Genomic DNA, 23,736 nt, shown 5'->3' on the forward strand with positions numbered 1-23,736 from the left:
CATGCATTTAAGTCTCTTGACTTGGCACCTAAGTCCTTCCCATGGGCCTGCAATTCAACTTCTCCTCTCACCCTTCTTCACATCCGCTCAGACCCCACGCACAGCACACTTCTTGCTGCTCTGCAAACACACAGGACCCCGCCTTGCCTCGGCCTTTGCCATGCGGTCCCCTCCATCTGTGATGTGCAATCTTACATAGCTTCCCATCTGCATTACCCTCCGCGAACCTTTCCTGATCCCCGAGTCAGAGTGGCTTTCTCTGCACCCCACAGGACGGCCGCATATCCCTTCAGCATATCATTAATCACACTGAATTATAATTGTTAATAGAACTACCTCCCCCTTCCACTGGAGAATGTGGCAGAGGTCAAGGCTTATTAATCTTTGTATTAACCTTGTTTAGCCAGAGAGAGAAAGAGGGGGGGGGGGGGGGAGAGAGAGAGAGAGAGAGAGAGAGAGAGAGAGAGAGAGAGAGCTAGTTAGTTTAATAAATGTGGAATGGCTGGCTGACTGAGAACAAGGTCTTCATACTTAACTCAGCTTCAATATGAAATTCAAAACAATGAAGAAAACATGACTCAAACATAGCAGGGAAATAACATACACTTTTACTCTCAAAATAAATACTAATCAATTTTATTTTATAAATACAGATGCTGAGTTTTCTTCCAATTACCAACAGACCAGTTTCACATGCCATTTATTATTGGTGGTGGCTTAAAAAATTATTTAAATAACCGGCTAGGTCAGGATAAATGGGCACCATTAGAACTGCTAAAAAAATATAGCTGGATACAATCTTCCAAAACTAATATTCTGAGGGGGGGAAAAAATCTCTGGAATTTCTAAATTGGATAAGAGGAAGTAGAGTGAGAAAACACAATCAAATATTCATTTGATAACATTTGCTGGCTGTTAAAAGCGTCTCAGCTACGTGAAAGCTATAAGGGCTCTTAGTCGTGCGGAATTCGATAGTGGTGAGCTTTCACTTCAACGTATGTCCATCCTTGAAACAAACTTGATGTTTTAGTGATTTACAAGACCAGGAAGATTAGTAGGAGTTGATAACTCATCCCATCCTTTGGCTATGGCCACTTTAAATAGAGGCAAAACGAATTCTGCAGCATTGGAAGACGCTGAACAGTTATTTCTGGAGACACGGAATACTGCAGGTTCTACCCAGGTCATGGCAGAAACTGCAGACATCAAAAATATTCAAATGAAAACACAAAACGCAAATGAAGCAAACCCAAACCTAGGTGGTGTTTTCAGGCATAATATCATTGGACCCTGTGAATCAAGCAAATAGGTAAAACTGATGGGTTCTGAGCAATCTAATCACACACATGGCAGGGCTTCACATTGGGGGGTGAAGAGTTGTGAACCCAGGAATCAGGTAGTCACAAACGAGAGTTGGGTGGATGGAGCCCCAGAGCTCCATCTGGTCGTGTGGAACCTGAGATAAACACCGTGACAGGTGCTCTGAGTGGGGCCCTCTGCGTGGTGCTGCCAGGAGCCAGGCTGCAGGGCCTGCAGTTGACACACCTTGTCTTGGAGTTTGGCGTACAGTTTAAACTCCACTCCTATACTTTGGAAAATCACAATCACATGTGATTCACTCACACAGTTCATTGTTTAATACTCACACAGTCCTTCAAAAACCGATTTTTGGGGGGGAGGGGATATTGTTACTTCCTTGGAGGACCCCACAGACCAGTCTGACGTATATCTAGACTGTGTCTATCTCCACCCTCTTTGATTCTAAAACGAATGGCAGTACAGTGCAAAGAAGCTGGGCCTCTACAGATGGCTTCTACTCCAGCTTTGGAGTAGTCCACCTTTTCATGTGCAATTCATACGGACTTCTTGAGATCGAGTTAAAGCTTTTAATTGCTTGCAGGCTGGGTCTGTCTGTCATGCAATGATTCTGTGAGTTCTCTTTACATGAAAAACAACAACATGAGCTATTCAATTTTAAATGTGGCTATAAATTAAAATCGAGCCCAGTAATGCTTGGAAAAAATATGAAAATGATTATGAAAGCTATGAGTTAAGATGTTATGTAGGACAAATGCAGCTACTAGAGAGTACACCAGTGAAGGTATTTGTGTTGCTATAACAACAAGTATGAAGTCAACACATTAGCTTAGATGCAGCCCCAGTTTTGTTCAGGCTGGTCCTATCTCGATGAAATACATGGAAATGTAGTTTCAAGAGGAATTCAAAGCTGGAAAAAAAAAATCAGGTCAAGTGAAGTACACTCAATTTTTATTCTTCTATACAATACATGGATACATGGATAAATTTTTCTTAAAGAACTTGCAACCCTGAGGCGATGTCCTTGGGTAAATAAAATATAAAGCAATAGCAAATGAAATCTGAACTCCAGGAATGACAGTTGAACTTCAAAAACATAATTTAATATTTATGCAATTGCACACATATCAATAGTATTCTATGCCTCATCTAGTATTAGTCCAATGACCTCAACTGCCTTGCAGTTTGCACATTGGACAGCCTGACTCTCTACATATATTTCATCACATACGATGTCTTCCAACTGAAATTTAATAAATTAACATGGGCTGTACACATGCGGATTTTCTCTGGTGAGTGCACGGCCAGGAAGCGGGCCTAGTTTTGACTGCAGCATCTGCCCACATAAACATTCTGGCCCTCAAAGGGGATTGGATGCATTTGACTGTACAACCTTGGAGTCCTTGAGGGTACCTGGGATCCACCGAAGGTGAGGTCTTTTGTCTAATTTGAGGGCTACCTCAAGGCCATGGCTATCAGAGGAGGTGGAAGGTCAGAGCTACTGTATTAAAGAACCCGTGAACCTGATGTCCTTTTTTCAGGGTGCACAATGCATCCACTGTTGCAGTGGAGTCTCTCGGTTGTCTGTGGGGTATGGGGGCAGGGGGAGGGGCAGATGGCCTGGGTTTAAGGAGACTATTGTGCTTCTTATTCATCAGCCTAATGAATGGCCAAAGATCCTTCAGGAAATGGTAGAAATCTTTTTCTAAATATTCAATTTTTCCCAAAGTTTTATAAACTGGTGAGGGCAAATGCTTGAGAAACTAAAGGTGAGTTCATTATATTCTTTATATATTATCATCTTCCCTCTGGGGATAATATAGAAGAGTAAATAAAAAAGCAGACGAATACCTATAAGGTGACTCAAGCTAGAGAGTGACTTTTGCCTTCAAACAACAGTCAGGCCTGTAAAGCCAATCTTGCAAGCAAAATCTAACTTTGTCTGGCCCACTGATACACAATGATCCTGAGTCCCTCTTCCATTCACAAAGTCTATTTTCCCGAGGAATATCCTCCATCAATATTTATTTGTGTCATAATTATTACAAAGGGTAACCAGTGCAGCTTTATCCTCATTTTAGGCAGTAGCCCTGTCCTGGACCTACTGTCTATCTGCTCGCTTCACTTATCAGAGCTCCTGCGTGGCCGGCGGAAGCTGGATACATTTTCGTTCAGTGCATAGATCCTTCGGGAGAACTCTTCAAATTCTCCCAGAACTTGTTCGTCACACTCCACTGCCACAGCACTGTCCACGGGGATGCAGTTAAATGCTTCTAGCTGATCACTTGAGGTGAAACCTGTGGCTTCCATCCCGATGATCTCTTCCGCTTGCTCCACGGCACAGCAGAGCTCAGCTTCTGAGCCGGGGTGGAACTCACCCGGCAGCTGGGCGCTGGTGGGGCCAGCCTGCTCGCTGGGTAGGAGAGAGCCATTTACCGTAGCTGGATGCCCACGGAGGGCTTCTCCTTGTTCTTGGCCAGTGTTTACACTCACGGGGCCCCCATTTAAGCTGTTGCCCAAATCAACTCCCTTTTTCTGGTTTTCTTTGGAGAAGTCCAAGGAGGTATCCAAGGAGGAGGACAGAGATGTTGTCTTTCTCTCAGGCTCTCCCAGGGAGGGGATGGTGGTCCCAGGCTGGGCTACTGCTGAGTTGTAGCTGGGAGGAGGGGTTTTGTAGTGGAGTCTCTCGTTCTCTGAGCTGGCCCGTTTTCGGTGTCCTTTGTCTGGTGAAGGAATGCCCCCAGAGAAGCCTACCTCTGTACCCCCAAATATGGAGCTTTGTCTCTTTGGAACAGGAATTGCACTGGAGGTGTGATGTCTGTCGCTAGAAGACAAACAAAAACGAGAAATTAACTTCCAACTTCAGAACTCGGTTTAAGCCTTCTGGATCCAGAAACAGGAAAAAGCATGCTTAGGTTTGAGTTAATAAAAATTGATAATAATTATTCTTAGTATAAACTGTAGTGTCTGAAGGGAAGAAACAACCCAAAGCATTCTGAGTTCAACTTTGGGAGCGTCCTTCAAGAAGGTTCAAGACAAAATGAAATCTATGCAGAGGAGAATACCCAGGGTAGGATGGGGGATAGAAACCATGTCATATGGGGAAGAGTTGCAGTAACTGGAAGGATTGCATCTGGAAAGAACAATATATAAAGGATGCAACCAATTTTATACATCTGAAAGGCTATCCATATTCTTGTTCTTTCTTTTTAAAAACATGTTTTTTTTTTGTTTGTTTTTTTATTGATTTCAGAGAGTAAGGGGGAAGGAGGAAGGTAGGGAGGGAGGGGGAGAGAGAAAATCAGTGGTGAGAGAGAATCACTGATTGGCTGCCTCCTGCATGCCCCACACTGGGGATCAAGCCGGCAACCTGGGCATGTGCCTTGACTAGGAATCGAACCCTGACCTCCTTGTTCATAGGTCGATGCTCAACCACTGAGCCATGCCAGCTGGGCCATATTATTATTCTTGTTTTTCATATTCAACTTATTTTATCTTCGTAAAGCAAGTATCCTTATTTGGCAGAGAAGTTTAGTGACTTGCTCATGGTACCGCAGTGAAGCCATGGCAAGGCTAGACCAGCACTCGTGACTCTTGATGTGATGATCAATAGCTTTTCCAATACCCAAATGCTAATCACCTTGGATTAGAGAACTGATAGAGAGAGGATCAAGGATATACATATATTTTAATAAAAACTTAATCTGGGAAACGACTTCTCCTTTACAAGGCTGGTCACACGCGTTTTATAAGTTTGGCCTTAAGTGCCTTCTTTCAGACTTGAGTTACTTCTCAAGAAGATACTTTGGGCCAGCAATAATAATCACTCTTAAGTGATACAAATTTTAGTTTCTAAAGTAATTTCATACACATCATTTCATTTGGTCCTCACAAAAACCCTGTCAAGAAAGCAGAGTATACATTACTACTCTTAAGTTCGAAATAATAAATAACAATTAGTGAATAGAAAGAGTATTCAGACCCTGGAAATAATGGTCATGGTATACACTGTGCTAGTAAAACCACCTTAGGGGACTGATCACAATTCTTGATATTATACTTGGATGAAGCTAGTCAGCTTCAACAGAACTATAGGAACAGACTGGGTCCAGACAGAGGGATGTAGAAACACAAAACCCGTTAGACTCGTGTGTTCTTCAGGTGAGGAAACACACACACACAGAAGCTGTTTGCACAAGGGCAACTACTAGGCATGAGCAGAGGCTAGACTTGAGACTATGCCCATCCAACAAACAGCTACTCCATGTGCCCGGCCTGGGGGACATGAAACAAATGCAAGACGGAGCGGGCCCTGCCTCTGAGGAGCTTCCGAGCTTGTAGGAGAAAGCCATCCATAATGACTGAAATAAAACACTTCTAAGTCACAATAGTGATGTGTCTTGAAAAAGAAGAAATGATCGAGGGTTCCTTCTACCTGTGTCCACAGCCACAAGCCCTTGAACCAGCTCCCTCCCTGCTCCCTGCTCCTTCTCTCATTTTTTTCCCTTTCTTTTTTTCCCTGATGCTGGATTATCCCTGTGATCTCAGACACCTAAGCAAGGCTTATGCTTCTTGAGAAAAGGCAACCACAAGGCTGCTAATCCCCAGGTCCGTCAGACAACCTTGCTTGGCTCTAAGTGTTGGTGCCAGGAGAGATTTCATAATTAGGGGTGGCCAGTGGGGTGCACAGACCCAGGCAAGCACACCGGTAAATTACTGTTTTTAGTTCTCAAGAAAAACAAAACAAAACAGAGCAAAACCTGCTGGCCTTAATCTAGGTTTTCAGTTAATTATGTTGTCAAAACTCGCAGTAACTGGGTAAGCCACACATTTTTGTGAACCTTGTAGTTTTCCCTCTCCCACTTGTCGACTGTCCCTCTTGAAGTGATTTTGCAGGGAGCCTAGGCAATCAAACCGAAACAGAGCATCAGCACTACCCACAGTCTATTCTGAGCAGCTCCCACCCCAGCCGAGGAGGCATGGGAAGCACCAGGTGAACAGCCTGGGACAGTGAAGGTGACAGGGCTGGCATAGAACTAGACGCCAGGTGCTTAACACTCTCGGTTATGAAGGGTGAATGCCATGACACCTCCCCTGCCGCCATCGCCTCCCCTCTCCCCACCCCAGCCTGCCCTGCTTCCCTCCTAGGCTGATGAAAGGCAAAGCATGAGAAATGGACCAGGGTGCAGCAGCAGTGCTTATGGCAGAGGAAAGGGGTTTTGTAGTCCTCTAGGGCAGCGGTCACCAACCGATGGTCCGTGGACCACTGGTGATCCATGAGGTCTGAAAGGTTGGCGGCCGCTGGTTTAAGGAAACCTTTGGAGCAGCAGTCGCCAACCAGTGGTCTGTGAGGTCCGAAAGGTTGGCAACCACTGCTCTAGGGTTCTGAGACTCCCTGAAGGCTCTCCTCAACGTTGCACAACAGAAAAGTAATGAAGTGTGACATCCCTCCTGGCAACTACAATGGGAAGGGAACTCCCATTTTCCTGAGCATCCATAATGTTGAACCCTCACATCTACCCTGTGAAAAAGGCAGGTGCGTGGGTTCTGTGGTTTAAGGTGCAGAACCCACATCTGAACTAGATTCAGTCTGACTCTAGAGCCCACACAGTCTGTCTCATCCCACCTGGGAAAAATCATATTCAAATTCAACTAACATTTGCTAAAAACCAATGATATGCCAGACTTCAATCTACCACAGTACATGCCATTCTACAGGCCTTTTCATTGAACTCGTCCAACCTACACTGAGTGGCCAGATTATTATGATCTCTGAACGCATAATAATCTTGCCACTGTGTATGTATGTGTACACACACACACACACACACACACACACACACACACTCTAGAGGCCCGGTGCATGAATTCGTGCATGGGTGGGATCCAGCCAGCCTGGTCAGGGGGAGGGGACATGAGCGGGTGGCTGACCTGCCTGCTGATCAAGGGGACAATTTGCATATTAGCCTTTTATTATATAGGATATACACTGAGTGGCCAGATTATTATGCATTCAGAGATCATAATAATCTGGCCACTCAGTGTATATCTAAGCTCTGGGGTGTTACTCCCATTTTAAAGGGTGTATTCTTAGGCTTTTGAGAGGTAGAGACTGATATTTTCTGACATCCCGATTTTATGATATTCTTCTCCTGTTTCCTTGGATTTTTATGAGAATCCAGGTAATGATAGCTTGAGTTACAATTTGGAAAACTCCAGTAACAGTAAAATGTTCCCTCTTAATAAGGGTAAGAAAATGTGTTATTATGGATATGCAATAAAGAAGTCTACATATCTAAAGTTTACCCTTTAATCGCCACGTTTGTCTTTTTTTTTTAAAAAAAATATTTTATTGATATTTTACAGAGAGGAAGGGAGAGGGATAGAGAATTAGAAACATCGAAGAGAGAGAAACATCGATCAGCTGCCTCCTGCACACCTCCTACTGGGGATGTGCCCGCAACCAAGGTACGTGCCCTTGACTGGAATCGAACCTGGGACCTTTCAGTCCACAGGCCGAAGCTCTATCCACTGAGCCAAACCAGTTTCAGCCACGTTTGTCTTTTTTATCATTTTAGCCATGTGTAATAAAACCTTACCAAAATTTTTATTAAAGTATTTCTTATAATCTTAAAAAGAGTAAGCTGAACAAAAAGGGTATCTTTGTTTAACTGATTTTTAGAGAGGAAGAGAGAGTGGGAGGGGGAGAGAGAGAGAGAGAGAGAGAGAGAGAGAGAGAGAGAGAGAGAGAGAGAGAGAGAGAGAAGCATCGATGTGACAGCGAAACATCCATCACATGTCTCCTGCACGCTCCCTATGGGGGATCAAGCCCACAACTTGGCATGTGCTCTCACCAGAAATTGATTAGGCAACCTTTCAGTGTATGGGATGATGTCCAACCAACTGAGCCACACTGGCCAGGGGTAATAAAGGTATCTTCATAACTTTGGGCCATCACTATGAACATGTATTAGTAAACTATGACATAGTAAAGAGACTATAGGATTTTCAGTGGTCTGTTTCTTAAGGACATGAGTCTGAGAGTTTTGACACTGCACTTGAACTTCCCCATGTCCTCTCTCACTGTCATGGACGTGTGGCTACATCCACCTCTCGCCTGCAGGGGCTTCTCTTTTTCTAATGTTTGCTTCTAATGCACTGTGTTCTTGTGAAGTAGATGTCCTAAGAATTGTGTGCAAAGTAAGAGTAAACAGGATTGGAGTGATGGGCCAGCAGATACCCTGGGTATAGTAAGCTTTATTATAAGTTTTGTAACATTAGTTTTGGCTGCTCAGAATTAATTTTTTTTATTACTTCCAGGATCTTAGCAATGTTCCAGATTTTTAAGATAGCTGAGTTCCAAACAGCTGAAGTGTTGAATGATTACATTAAAATATATACAAACACACATGCATTTTTAATTATTGTAATAATTTTCCAGGGAAAATTAAAAAAATATAAACCATATGAAAAATAAAAATCTCTCACAAGGCTATTACCCATCAAATAACCAGTTAATTTTGAATATTTTCCTTCCAGACTTTGATTTTATGTGTGTGTGTTTAATTTTAAAAGACCAAACAAACCTAAAGTTGTTTGTGGTAGATATATACAATTCTGTAGTCTGCTGTTGGATGTTATTAAAATCTCCTGGTAAACAATTCTAAATGGTTGCTCCATTGACTAGAATATTATAAATTGCTTAATCATCCCCTTAGTTTTGTAGATTAAGGGTATTTCTAAAATCTTACTCTTAAGAAACTGCTGTGAGCCTGGGGGCAGGGGGTGGGGGCGAGCTAGAAGGGGTCAATGGGAGAAAAAAAGGGGACATATGTAATACTTTCAACAATAAAGATCTAAAATGTTAACAAAAATAAACTAAAAAAAGTAACTGCTGTGAGCATCTCTGTATAAAAACAAAAAGCATACATTTTTAATAAAATTTGATTTTCATAATTAACAGGTTTCCAGAAGAAACCTTCACTTCACATTTCAGTGGAAGCTAAATTGGTACAAGAAAGAAAAGGAGTATTTTATCTCTAGTACTGCCTAAAAAGGTAAAAGGTAGCAATTAAAAAGGCAAATAATAGATCAAAAAAGAAGGCCCAGAAGGTTTCAAAATTCCTTTTGTCTGATTACAGTCTGGCTTTGTGATTATTTCATCTAGATGGAAGAAGAGGTCGAAACGCATAGATTTCCTAATTACATGACCAATTTTTAAAGACTGCTGACAATTTATTTATCAAATGAAATTAGTATGCTATTTAAGCTTTGATGAATAACTCATAGGGAATTTCTACTCTTAGAAACAACCAGAGTGAACGTGGGTGTTTGGGAGGAGCGGACGCAGCAGGAAATGTGGGAACTTTGTTCTGTCTCCCACTCCTGCCTTAGACTACAGATTCGGGGGCACAGAGCCTGAGGTTTAAGCAAATGAACTGAGTCCCCAGTTCACTGCACACATTCTTCTCCTCCTCAGCCATTTGCCTTGAGTAGATGTGTCTTCCAGCTTGGCTTAGGTCCAAGCTGGAAACCCGGAAACATGACATCTGGGGTTTAATGCTGCAATTAAAAGGAATTTATTAAAAAGCAACAACCCAAAGATATTGTAATTGCAAATTTACTAGGCCATGGTTTAGTGAAAACACAACATAGACTGCTGAACAGCTGAGCCACATCTGGGCTGTTACCTTACTTAATGATAAACCTATTGCTACAAGTAGAAAAGAATATCCTAGGGTCACAAACAACAGCATGGTGGGGGAGAAGCCAAGTGGTTTGGAGTTTAGAGGTCGAGGAGGACAGTCTGGTTTAAATTTGACTTTTTTGGATCAAATCTTCTCTGACTTCTATAAATTAAGGTGATTAATTTCTTTCTCATTCTGCCAGTCCTCATTTATTGCAGTCAGTTACCTTCTGTTCTCCCTTCAGCTGTATCTGGAGGGAGTGACAGTGATGAGAAAGGGTGTTCAAAGACCTGGATTATATTCCTAGCTCTGCCACCACCATGAGCCTAGTTGGAGTTATGACTTAAGGTTGAACTCGCCACTTATTAGTTATATGACTGTAGGCAGTCACTCATCTTCTCTGTGCTCTAGTTTACTCCTTCATAAAATGGATTGTTGGGCTGCGGTAAGGAGTAAATAAAACGATGTGCTTCAAATCCTTGGCAGGATGCCTGGCAGATATACTGATGGCAGGAGTAGCTGTAATTGTGGTTGCTGTCATTATTATTAGCTTTCATGGGCTTCAGATTCCCAAAGTATTTTACAGAAGGGATAACTGAGGCTCAAAGACATTTATGTCTTGGGCAGAAACATAGGGTAATGGGTAGCAGAGGAAAGACCAGAATCTAGAGCTCCTTCCTGCTACTGTTTTCCCCTACACAGAACACTGGTTAAACAGGAACAATCAGAACTCTTCCCACCCGCCCCCATCTCCACTTCTGCGCACCAGGGAGCTAGTTGCAAGAAGCAGATAAAGAATGAAGGGTAGTATAGGAGTTTTGGAGAAGTACTAAATCAATCAAAAGAGTTATTCTGCCCAATGTGAAACTTAATTCCATTTTTTCTTTTTTCTTGAGGACCTGGGGTGGGGAAAGCTTTGAATAAAGTAGAAATGTTCAAACTGCCTCTATTTACACGATCTACCAAATGCTTAGGGACTATAAGAACTTCCCAGAATCCTTTGTGGTACATTCCAGTTGTCCCCAAACCCCTGATGCATCATTTTTTCTGCATGAATTTAGCTTCAGGGGGAGAGTTTTTGTAAGAGGCAGAATTTCTCTATTTCCCCAGCGTCACTGAGGAGAACCACGTTCGAACTTTTATAGCCTTTACACAAATACCTGCCAGGAAGCCAACCTGGAGACAGTAGAACCCAGTTCATTCCCCTCTGTCATCCTTGCCCCCACAACTTTCTCCTCCTCTTTCTTTTTTTGGTTTTGCTGCTTAAAGCTACAGCCTCCTTTTACACAAAAGGGATTGGGAGAGAGCAAACAAGATAAGAAAGCACTGGTCCAAAATGTGTTCTCATTTCCACTTCTCCCATAAGTAACATTCCAGAACTGCACATGCAACTCCACCATTACAAAACATAGAAATTGGTGAAGCACATCATTACTCTGAACCTGTTTCCTCTTCTGTAAATCGGGTATATCCATCCAACAGTTGTTACTCCAAGAATTAAATGAGATACACAAGTAAAATTCTTAGTACAACCAGTAGGTACTCTATAAATTATTATTAAGAATTAAAACAATAACAACTAGTATTATGAAGTTCTATGGGGTAAGAAAGTACTCTGTTAACAACTTTATACATGGTCTCATTTAATCCTCACATCTCTATGAATTGTGAACACCATCTTCATTTTACAAATGAGGAAACTGAGGCACAGAGATAATTTAACAAAGGCAGACTGACTAAATAAATGTTAGTTCCTTTCTCTTCCAGCCCCTAGGACTGCCACCTGTTTGAGGGAGGAGTAAGAGTCAGAATAATTTTTAGGTCCAGTGGCTTGGTATCTTTCCTTCTCTCCTACATTATATTAAGTTCGTGTGGCATTTCTGGCTTCCTAAGACTTGTTAGGCTGTTATAGGAATGCTGATGCATTTAAGCACGCATGATGAACAGAAACACTTTCTGACACAAAATGATATACACGTGGAGACTTGAGGGGGAAATAAAGTAAAGGGAAAATAAAAACTTCCCACATCAAGCAAGTTCCTAACATAGGGGTGCATTTGGAGCTGTGTGAGAAGATTTTTTATCTGTCTACAAGCAGGTCTCACTCTGTAAAGTATTAGGAAAGAGTACACTTCGCAGTCTCAAATATGTGTCTTTCCCTGCTACAAAATGTTTCCTCTGAGGAACACTGCTAGATCACAGCTGGTCAAGATGCTAAATCTTTGACGGTCTGGATCCTGGCCAGAACCTACAGCTACAACTCCGTGAAATAAGAATTCTTAAAAAGAAAAAAAACCCACAACAACCCTTTAAACAACATTTGATCTTCTTCTTTCTCCCCTTGTAGCAAGCGATGACCTCATGGCAACGAGACCTCTACACGGAGGTGTTTAAGTTGGTTTACCGCCATCAGAAATGTTTGAAGCTCAAGGTATGAGTCCGCGCCAATATCATGTCAACTGTGCTAAAAAGCAATAATAGTTTCTCACCTTCTTAAAGATTACTGCTTAAATAATGCAGAGCAACGACAGGGCTGTGCAGGCTGCCAAAAGCAGGTTGCCAAGGCAAAGCCGAGGTAGAATTACGTCTTTTGGCAGCTAAGAAATTATGACATAAAGTTAGTTTTTTCAAAAAACAACCTCCATAAATTAGGCTACTATCCTTTTTCAAAATCCAGCCATGGCTGGGATTTATCTTTCCCCTTTCTCTCTCTCTGATCAAGTAGAAGCACAGAGCCTTCTTTCGGGAAAGCCAAGTTGAACGGCTAGATCTTATCTCCCAGGAGGTAGCTGGGGGTTAATAGTTTTAAGCATGCAGTATCCTGGCCACAGGCGAGCAGTCTAAAGACCTCTCACCATTACCAGATAAGTGAAAGTGCTTAATCTTTGCCCTGGATGTGAACAAAAACAAGAAACAAAATAAAAATAGAAGCAATCTTAGGCCAAAAGCATTGGCTGAATTCTGTGCCAATGGTCACTTTCCCCCCTGGGCTCAGCTTGAAAGGTTTCCTGCCAAAGTCTGACTAAATAAAAACAGTTTGAAAAGGTCTAAATGAACAAGGGAGCCTTTACATTTTCTTTAAACCGAGTGCTGATGGAAAGACGAATTTCTGAAAGACAAAGTTCCAGAGGCAAAGGATAAAACAAGCAGCTGAAGCAATCCCTTTCCTGGGCCATGTGATGTGAGGGCTGGCCTTCGACCCTCCATAGCCCTGGAAAACAGGGCCCTGCTTGGACGAGAGGCTCCAGCATAAGCCAGGAGACGAGGCTAAGGGGGTCCCCACAGCCAGGAGGCCTATCTGGAAGCCAGTCTCAAGGCTGAACTCCCTGGGATCAGGGAATAGAGAATGATCCTCCAAAGAGACAAAAGAGGTCCATGAGGGTGGGCAAGTCAACCTCTACCCATTAGCTTTCACTTTAAGGAATCAACACACAGCCCTAGCTGGTTTGCTCAGTGGTTAGAGTGTCGGTCCATGGGCTGAAGGGTCCCAGGTTTGATTCCAGTCAAGGGCACATACCTTGGTTGCAGGCTCAATTCCCAGCCCTGATCGGGGCATGTGTGGGAGGCAACCAGTCGACGTGTCTCTCTCACATCGATGTTTCACTCTCTGTCTCTCCCCGTCCCTTGCGCTCTCTCTAAAAATCAATGAAAAAATATCCTTGGGTGAAGATTAACAAAACAAAACAAAACAAAAGAAATCATCATACAAATGAATCTACGGACAGAGTCGGGCAAAAAATAAGACAAGGACTGTAAAATGGTCTGTAAAACAGAGAGATGCCAGGGATGGTACCTGGGGACCCGTGGGAGTGTCTGGACAGCAATTAAGACAGGGGAGTAATAAAGTGTTTATGCTGAAAACTAGGAAAAAATAACTTTGCCAGGGAAGCCAGAGAAATAGTAATCTCACAGAGCCCAGCCCCAGAAAGAACTCTATAGGGAAATTAAAACCTCAGTCAGGGAATGCTTTCCGAACTTAAAAGGTTGATTGCAAAGAGGACTACAGGAAGATTTGGACTCCAGAGGCCAATGACAGAAGCTGTGAAATTCAGTCTGTGAAAGATGCTGCTGAAGCTGAGCTGCCACCACGCTTCCAATAAGCTCTGCCCCGAACCGAGGCATGGGGCTTTAGTTGGGTGTTATTTTCAAAGAAAAATGGATAGCTCTGCCACCATTTTTGGATATGCTGGAGGCCTTTGGAAGAAGTGCTTGAATTACATTTAAAAAAAATTTTGTTTTATTTGATTGAGAGAGAGAGAAAGAGAGAGAGAAACATAGATTTGTTGTTCCACTTATTGATACATTCATTGGTTGATTCTTGTATGTGCCCTGGCCGGGGATTGAACTTGCAACCTTGGCATATTGGGATGATACTCTAATCAACAGAGATCCCGGCCAGGGCCATTTAGCCATCATTTAATCATTGCTTAATAAGAGATTGTGAGGGTCTCGGTATAACGTCTTGGGAACCTAATCTTATGTAGTCCTCTGTAGAGGTGCAGTATAAAACTGTATGCAGATTAACAGGACATATAGGGTATCCTCCCAAAAATGTATACACACTTTAACAGCTGATTTCTATTACATTTTAAAAATGAAATGTACTTTAATACAGCAGCAGCCAACCTTTCGGATCTCACAAACCACCAGTGGTCCATGGACCACCGGTTGGTGACTGCTGCTTTAATAAACACTGCCTTTATAATTTTCAGGGGACACCCTATATTAACAAATTAAATTATTTACTTCCTTATTCAAATACATATTGAGTGTACTATGCATAAGGCACTGTGCACTAGACATTACTATATCTGGGGACTGTTTCTAGGCATTACTATATCTGGAATACAACAATGATTGAGAAAAAAGCCATGGTTCCTGCTTTTATGGAGCTTACACCACTGTGGGAGAGGACAGACATTTGTCAACAAAATTACAAACATCAATGCACAATGACCACCTCTAACACTGCCATGCAGGAGAGAACATGGGTTAAGAAAGCTTGTAACAGAACTGATGCAGAGAAGCCAAGATTCGAAGGGTTAGTAGAATCCTTCACCAGGTGAAGAATGGGTTAGTGGGTGGGAGCATCTTCTAGGCCAGTGGTTGGCAAACTCATTAGTCAACAGAGCCAAATATCAACAGTACAACGATTGAAATTTCTTTTGAGAGCCAAATTTTTTAAACATAAACTTCTTCTAACGCCACTTCTTCAAAATAGACTTGCCCAGGCCGTGGTATTTTGTGGAAGAGTCACACTCAAGGGGCCAAAGAGCTGCATGTGGCTCGCGAGCCGCAGTTTGCCGACCACGGTCTAGCCAAAGGGAACAAGGCCCTATGTCACAAGACAGAACACTGTGTGAGGACCCAAAAGGTCATCAAGTGAAGAACATGGAAGATAATAAAGCTGGAGAGGCAAACAAGGTCTGCACCATGTAGCGGCCCAAAGGCCAGGTAAGAGTTTTTCTCTTCATCTAAGTCGTTAAGTGTTTTAGGCTAGGTGTGGCAGGGGGGAGGGAGAGAGATTAATTGATTGATTAGTATTTTGGAAAGCCCGCTCTGGCTGAAGTTGGGAGGACAGATTGGAGGTGGATGCTGGAGGACCACCGGCTGTGTAGTAGTTTAAGTGAGAGATCCTGGCTTGGACCAGAGTGGAAATGCATAGATATGAACAAACAAACACATTAGGGGAAATCAGCAGTGGTTGCTAAGGTTGGATACAGGATTGAGAGGGAAAGGGAGTATTATGCCTGGCTTCCAGGCCAGTGTAAAGGAATAGATGGAGATTCATTTGCTGAAAACTGAGGCCTGGAGGACCACGGGGCTTATGGTGGTTGGAAGACAGGATAAAAAAAATGGACTCAAAGAATGTGTTGTGAAAACATCCAGGAGGCAGTTGGAATAGAGCGCTGATATCAGAAAAGACATCTAGGCTGGTGATTTTACACTTGTGCTTTATTTTAATATGGGGACAATCAAAATGACAACTGTCACCCCAGGATAAAGAAAAAAAAGAGGGCCTGGCTCTTGCAGCTCAGCCACCGACATGCCATCCAGACTGAGGAAGACCCAAAAACTTCGGGGCCACGGGAGCCACGGACACGGCCGCGTCAGCAAGCACAGGAAGCATGGCGGTGGGGGTGTTGTGGGGGTTGGTAATGCTGGTGGCTTGCATCATCACAGGATCAACTTCGACAAATATCACCCAGGTTACTCTGGGAAAGTTGGTGTGAGGCATTACCACTTAAAGAGGAACCAGAGCTTTTGCCCAACTGTCAACCTTGATAAACTGTGGACCCTGGTCAGTGAGCAGATACGGGTAAATGCTGCCAAAAGCAAGACTGGAGCTGCTCCTATCACTGATGTGGTGCGATCGGGCTACTACGAAGTTCTGGGGGAGGGAAAGCTCCCAAAGCAGCCTGCCATTGTGAAGGCCAAGTTCTTCAGCAGAAGAGCTGAGGAGAAGATTAAGGGTGTTGGTGGGGCCTATGTCCTGGTAGCTTGAAGCTACATGGAGGGAAGGTCATTAAAACGTCCACAAGTAAAAAAAAAAAGAGGGCCTGGAACTGAGCCTGGAGGAGCTCTAGATTTTTATGATGTAGCAGAAAAAGAAGAGCCTGCAAATGAGATAAGGAGAAGCAGTCAGAGAGGAATGAAGAAAACAAGGAGAGGGTTATAATAACAGGGTTCCTTTTCTGGAACCAGAAGATGCTGAATGGTCCCTTGTGTAAAACAGTTTAATCTTAAAATAATTATGAGAGGCTGTACTGAGGAACAGTTAAAACAGGGGCCCTAAAGCTGTTCTGCCTGGGCTCAAATCTTAGCTCCTCTGCTTGATGGCTATGTCACCTTTAAGTTACTTTAAACTTCCCGTGCCTCAGTTTCCTCATTTGTAAGATGACAGAGGATAATGGGTCTTAATTCACAGGGTTGTTGTGAGGATTAAATGAATTAATGAAATAATATATTCAAAATGCCTGGGAGACTGATTTACAGTAACAGTCACCTGATTTAGCTATAATGACATTATATATTATTATACATTGTTATCCACTAGCAAAAGAGTCATTGAACAAGCATCAACTCCAAAGTTGAAACACAGGAAATTTATCTAAATTGAGCTTAAACTCAAGGGTCACACTGAAGCAGCCAGTGGTCACTTTGAATGCTGCAAACCTGTGTCAGCTTTTGGTGGGCAAAGACCCTATCACTAGAGCCTTCTTGAAACTTAAGAGTACAGTGCTTTAGACCTAGAAGGATGCTTATCTGCTGATAAAGAATCCTCCTGAAAAACACTTAGTACAGGATACATAAGTGGCTTTTCTGCTAATTCCTTCCCTACATTCATTTAAGTATGCCCATCTTCCAAAGCCAAATTCAAGTCCTACCTTCTTCATTAACCCTTCAAACATGCCAATCTAAAGTGATCTCTTTGAACTCTAAACAGCTACACTACTTATGATTATACTATCCAACTGATGCTTAATATAATCACTGACATTTCTATACATATTCCAGCAGACATTACACTCACTGCTTGGCAGTCTGGGAGGCTCTGGGGATAAAGAGGTGAATAAAATAAGGTTTCTGTTGTTGGGGAGTTCCCACTTTGTAGTAGAGAAGACAGAGTTCATCAGTAACCAGAACACCACAGTGCTTTGTATACAATGTCCATTTTGCATATTTTAGTGGAGAAGGGAGCCAGAAATCTTAAGGACTCATCAGAGGAGGTTATATTTAATTGGTGCCTGAAAAAGGGGGAATGGACCCGGCTGTGAATGTGTTGGTAGCGGGGTGAGAATAAGAAATAAAGAGAAGGATATTGAAGGAGGAACAAAACACAGTATGCGTGCAGTCCAACTGTGGAGCCAAGGCTTGTAAACATGGCCTGGGAGGGACCTGGTCTTCTTCAATTTCTTGCAACCCGCATTTCTACTTTCTAACCTAATGCGGTGCAGAGCACACAGGAGATACGAAGTGAATATATTTGTTTTATGAATAAATGGATTTAATTAGTTGTACTCAAAAGGTATTTATTGTTTTTATTTCTTTCGGCAATGTGTTGAGAAAACATTCAGTTAACGTTAAAAAGAGCACTACCGGGTTATTTCTAACAGGAAAACAAAACTATCTAAAGACATGGTTATAGTAAATCTAAATGAGGAAATATTATGCAGCCATTAAAATGACATGAAAAAGTTTTTAATGGCATTGCTAAAAGCCTTAAGGTTTGATATACAAAAAAGCAGTATTACAACTACAACAACAGTGCTGTCCAATACCATAGCCACTAGCCACAGGTTACTGAGCACTGCAATGTGGCTAGTTGGATTTGAGATGTGCCATTAAGTGTAAAATATACACTGGATTTAGAAAGCATAATATAAAAAAGAAATGTGAAGCATTTTATTAATAATTTTAAAAACACTGATTACAGGTTGACAATTTATTATTTTATTGGGATTAAATGAAATGCATTATTAAAATTAATTTACCTATTCCCTTTTATCTTTTTTCAATGTGGCTGCCAGAAACTTAAAAGCACACATGTGGCCCAGACTGTATTTCTGCTGAACAGCACTGGTGTAGAGGAGATCTCAACTCCTCTATATGAGAAACACAGAAAACTAACCTAACGGCGGCTTTTCTCCCTGGATTGTTGTTCCCCCCTCTTCTATATATTTTTTACGTCTTCCAAATTTTATTCATTAGGTACATATTACTATAAAATCAAAAGGAATGAAAAGAAATGACACAAATAAAAACAAAGAAAAAAATCTGGATTTGGCGCAAAGACTTGGTTGCTGGAGGCTGAGGAAAGAAGCCCAGGAAGACCCCAGTGACTTTCTGTCACTGGTGGAGGGTTAGCACACAAAAGATGCTGGCCAGCTGTTCTTCATCCTAACTGGAGACAGAAAAAAGCGGAAATGGGTGTTAACGGCAGGAGGGGGCCTGTAAGTTAAATATAGGGAAGAATTTCCTGAAGTGAGGGTGTTTAAACTCTGGAATGAGTTATGGAAGAAGCCTGGTCCCCCAAGGTCTTTTAAAATACTGCAGATACCCATATGCCTTGTGTGTTCCTGTCTAGAGGCAACGAGATGACTTGTCAAGGTTTCTTCTAAAATAGCTATCTTCTAGTAAATAACCCCAATAAAACTTTCTTTTTCATTTATTTTTGACCAGGCTTCACTTTTGCTATTCAGGATGCCAGCCTGTAAGAAGCACTCTGAGAGGCAAGCGTATCTGCTACAGCTACCTTAAGTAGGGCTCTTGAGACTTCAAAGACAGTGTCATTTGATCTAAATTTAAAAACCAACATCAGCTAGACAACATGTTTTTCAAGTCCCTCAGGGGTCACCTGCCAGAAACTAGTTCTGAATTCAGCCTCAGCATGATGGAGAGAAGGGAGAGGATAGATTTGCTTTTTTAAAAGTGAGGCTTTCAAAAACTGTTCACGCTGGACACTGCCTTCTTGTCAAAGGTGAGTATTTGGCTTAAAAGCAGAACTATTATATTGTTACCCTCTGTAGGCTGGCTTACTTGTTGTAGGTTTTCCTCATTCTCACTTTACTAAAAAAAAACATTTTCTTAAAATGTGCCAAAGTTCTTAGTTACTTATTTGTTTATTTAAATATGCTATTGAGCCTGATTCTATTTATAAGAAGGAATGGAAGGCTAGGTCAGCAGAAGCACCATCTAAAGATTTTAGCCCTGAGGTGAGATGACTGCACATAAAGCCACTCGTTGCTTCTCCCCAGTCACATCATTCAACTCTAGAAGGAATGTGGAGATACCATCCAGCAAGCCAAGGTCACTTTTCACATGCTCTGTCCTCAATAAGCTCAATGAAACTGATGCAGTCTCCATACAAATAGCACACTTGGTTCATCAACATCAAATGAGTCAGTCCATGGTTGACCTTCATCACTGGAACAGACTGTCCGCTGAAGCTGGGTCTCAGCTTGAAGTCCCACATGACAGTAGGAGTGAACAATGCATAAGGATATTTCTGCAAGTTACATCCTTCAAAATATTTAGCTTGCCTTATCTACTCATTTAGATTATAAACTAAACAACTGTCAACTAGGAAAAGACACGCCAATCTTACACTCTGGAATCTTCTTTTGTCCCTTGAATAGTGCTATATGCAGAGGAGACACTTAATGAATTGTTAAATGCATGAATAATACTTAGCAATACTTTCTGTAGTCCTTTTTAGTTTATAAACCACTTAGACAGACGTTATCTCATTTGCTCCATACAACTATGCTTGGGAAATAGGGCTGGTGCTATTAGCTCTATTTTAAAAAATGGATACTCAAAATGATTTATGAAAATAAATGACAGAGTTGAAGTTAGAGCCTACATTTTCAGATTCCCAAATCCAGTGTTCCCTCCACTATACCACACTACCTTGCTGCTAGACAATTTAAGCTTTATAGGAGGGAAAAATTAAACTTAGAACAAAAAATTACATGTATAAAGCAGGACAGATGGCTTTGAAATCCTGCTTTCATCATGCCTTAATCTGAAAAAAGAACATGAAGTCCAAGGAAGACAAACACTAAGGGCAATCATTTTTTAGGACAACCATGTGCTTCCTTTAGTTTTCTTGTTTTTTAACTAACGGAATTAAAACAGAATTATTTGTGTTTCTTTTGGTCTTAAAAGTTCCTAAACGCGTCACAAAGTTTAGGACTCTTCGTTCTCTACCTCTCTGAGGTAAATGGGGTAGGACACGCAACTAAAAATGCTTTCACCAGAACTGCTGCCTTGATTTTGCAGTGCATGTTTCTGTATTTGACTTCGGTGGGTTGCCCTGTGGAAGGTAACAGGTGATGGAGGCCGGGGAAGCGCAGAGAAAGAAAAGCATGATCACTAACTAATAAGGTGTACCGTGGTATGGTCAAAAGAACATGGGGCTATGAGTCAGACAGTCTGGGTTTCTGGTCCCAGTTCCATCACTTATTACCATGTGATCTTGGCAAGTCACTTCACATGTCTAAGTCTCAGTTTCCTGATCTGTAAACCAGTGATCATCGTCTTTGCTCTCCCTCACAGGGTTGTTGCATGCTTAAATAAAAACATGGAAACTTTTGCAAAGAAGAGACTTTTATTATGGACAACTTCTAACGACAGTGAGAGTCACCTAAGAAGGTAGGTACCCAAAAAAGTAGGTAGGCAAACAGATTTGTAGGCTACTTATCTCCAAGGGTTCTAAAGGGTCTTAAAAGGACTAGGAGAAAGTGAGAAGGAGATGGTGAATATTTTGTAGTCTCCTTATAAATAGATACAGAATATGGCTCTTACTAGTAGTTATTAAAATATTTGACCAAAAGCCATATTCTATATCTATTTGTAAGGGGATGAATGTATATTTTAAAGGAAAAACAAAACACCTTTAACAAAGAATGGATTTAATTCTTACAATAGACAATAGCTATGATTCACTTATCTGTTAGATATTTATAATAATAGCTACAATGTACTCAGTACTACTATGTACCAGGCAGGATGCTAGGTATTCATACACTTAATCTCTATGATTAAACCCTATCAGGTAGGCACTATTTTAAGCTGATAGCTCCAACTTGCCTGAGGTCACAGACACAGTAAGTGGTGGAAGTGGTTTTCAAACCCAGAGCTTTTACCTGTCCTTTACACCTGGGCAACTTGTTTCCTTAACCTACTCGGCCCCATACCCCAAGCTTCACATGTCTAAATCCTTCTCGTGGTCCCAGCCCACTCAACTCTATCTTCTTAGTGAAGGTTTAGCCAATTCTTACCCACACCCCTCACCAGGAAGGAAATTACTCCCCCTGAAAGTTCTAGGTAACTTATCTACCTTTCTTATAGCACTTCACACTTCCTATTTTTCTATTTTCTGTTCTCTGTTCCTATTTCATTGCCTAAATTAGACTATAAACTCCTTAAATGCAAGTTCAAGGAGCATGTTCCATGAACAGAACAGGATTTATCCACATGCTCATCGCTTACCAAGCTCCTCCTTCCTCAATGCCAGGCTGGGACCCCAGGATGAGTAAGACAGTTCCTAGCCTCCAACTGCTCAAAAGCTGAGTGGGTAAGACTTGGTAGGATAAGTGGACCTAAGCTACTGAGGGAATACATACCTCTGCATCTGTCCCTGCGCCTATTGAGTGAGTGAATAAGTGAGGTAGGATATGAGCTGGATCTGAAGTGAGAGCAACATCTGGACAGGGTGAAGGCAGGGACAGGCTATTCTAGGTAATGGGAAGTTGTCTGAGAAAAGAACTGAGGTCCCAACAAATTCAATAAAAAGGAAACAACTGAGGTCAGAAATGACTGTGGTATGCCTGGGGATCAGTTGAGACCGGGTGAGAGAGCAGTGAAGAGACACAATCGAGGGATTGTCCCAGGACCCGGATGCTGAGCCCCAGCACACAGCCTGTCACAGCAACCTCAGCATCTCTTCCACTTGGTTCCTCATCTCACCGCAGCCATCGAGGGCAGCTCGCATGCATTCCTCCCTGACCATAGCTCAGCACTAGCGCCAGCTATGCACGTGCATTCTATTTGAATCTTAGACCACTTAGTAGTAAAAACAAAAGAAAAATGGGATGATTAAGTGCCACACTGGTGGCTTCTAACCAAAATACTCAAGAGTACAAGCCCTGAGCTGAAATTCTGCTTTTTAAAATTGTGTGGCTTGGAAGTTACAAGGGGTCAGTCATCCTAGGATGAGAAAATGGGGACTCCTTCTGGGAAGAGCTGGCACAAAGCACTGGGCCCCACGGCACAGAGTTTATAAGGAAGAGGGGCTACTTCTAGGATTAACCAGGTAGATGCTCTTGTATTAGATAACAATTATGTAATGTGAAAGAAAAAGAGGAATTTTAATCACACTGTCTTTTCTTAAAAAAACAAAAAACAAAACAAGCTGTCACATGGCTTTGAAGCTTGCCACTCAGAGGATTCCAGTGCCTGCGCTGGTCCTCCGTCTGAAATCCTCGATCCTGAAAGAACATACAGCAATCGCTTCCACAGAGACCCATCTGTGAATGGCAACAACCCACAGTAAATGGCAATGTTTTCTTTTACAAAAGATGTAAGAGGCTCCCTCAGGAACGGGAGTTTTTTTACCCTTTGCCCTAAGGAGCACAGGCTGGGGAGGTAACTCCTCCATCCCTGGCTGCTCTCGGAAAGTCTCAGATTTCCTCTGAGGCGAAAGGGCTTGTTCCAGCTTTGTTTAGATTTGTAACTTCCAGCCTGCCTTCCTGCAGTGGTCTTTACTTGGGATTATTATGTAGCATTCACTTTGCAGGACTTTGCATCAATCTTGGTAGCCCATTTTTCATTAGAGCACCATAAAGTGGTACCATACTATTCATTCATGTTAATGTGCTTGGCACTGTTGGCACAGAGGGGTACTGCATAAATGTGTGAATTTGTGACTTAATGGGTTTTTTACACCAGTGCCAGGAGACCTAGATTCTAGTTATATTATTAGAGGCTCATGGGTCAACCATTCTTGGAAAGTTACTTAATTTCTCTGTACCTTAGAAATGAAAGTTGTGGAAATTACAGTGTTCCAAGAGGAGAAAGGCAGGCAGGTTGCAATGATGGAGCATTTCTATGTAAGCATTTTGGGTAAATTTTATAAAAAGATTTCAGAAGAAAGGGATCTAATCTCTGAAGTTCTAGTAATTTGCTGTGATTTTGTTTCTTGTTTTAAATATTTACTCCCCCATCC

General features: G+C 42.1%; 2 protein-coding genes across 4 annotated transcripts in view; one reads left to right on the plus strand and one right to left on the minus strand.

Annotated features, from left to right (window-relative positions):
* Nucleotides 1-620: 620 nt before the first annotated feature.
* The window catches only part of UVRAG (UV radiation resistance associated), a 306,221-nt gene continuing 283,105 nt past the window's right edge, over nt 621-23,736 (minus strand). Inside the window, exon 15 of one of the 3 annotated variants that reach the window (XM_080688155.1) lies at nt 621-4,141. In XM_080688155.1, coding sequence (XP_080544281.1) covers nt 3,439-4,141 — 703 coding nt within the window. In that variant the 3' untranslated portion in view covers nt 621-3,438. Of the gene's footprint in view, nt 4,142-15,939; nt 16,622-18,022; nt 18,910-23,736 lie in introns of those variants that run through there. The other 2 variants (XM_080688156.1, XM_080688157.1) reach the window with 2 other exon arrangements.
* Nucleotides 16,051-16,509, plus strand: LOC308257952 (large ribosomal subunit protein uL15-like; the record flags this gene model as incomplete). Its single annotated transcript, XM_080688158.1, has 1 exon — nt 16,051-16,509. The coding sequence occupies one exon, from the start codon at nt 16,051-16,053 to the stop codon at nt 16,507-16,509; it is 459 nt and encodes a 152-aa protein (XP_080544284.1).

The sequence above is a fragment of the Plecotus auritus genome (assembly GCF_963455305.1).
Source record: "Plecotus auritus genome assembly, chromosome: 9".
Taxonomy (NCBI): domain Eukaryota; kingdom Metazoa; phylum Chordata; class Mammalia; order Chiroptera; family Vespertilionidae; genus Plecotus; species Plecotus auritus.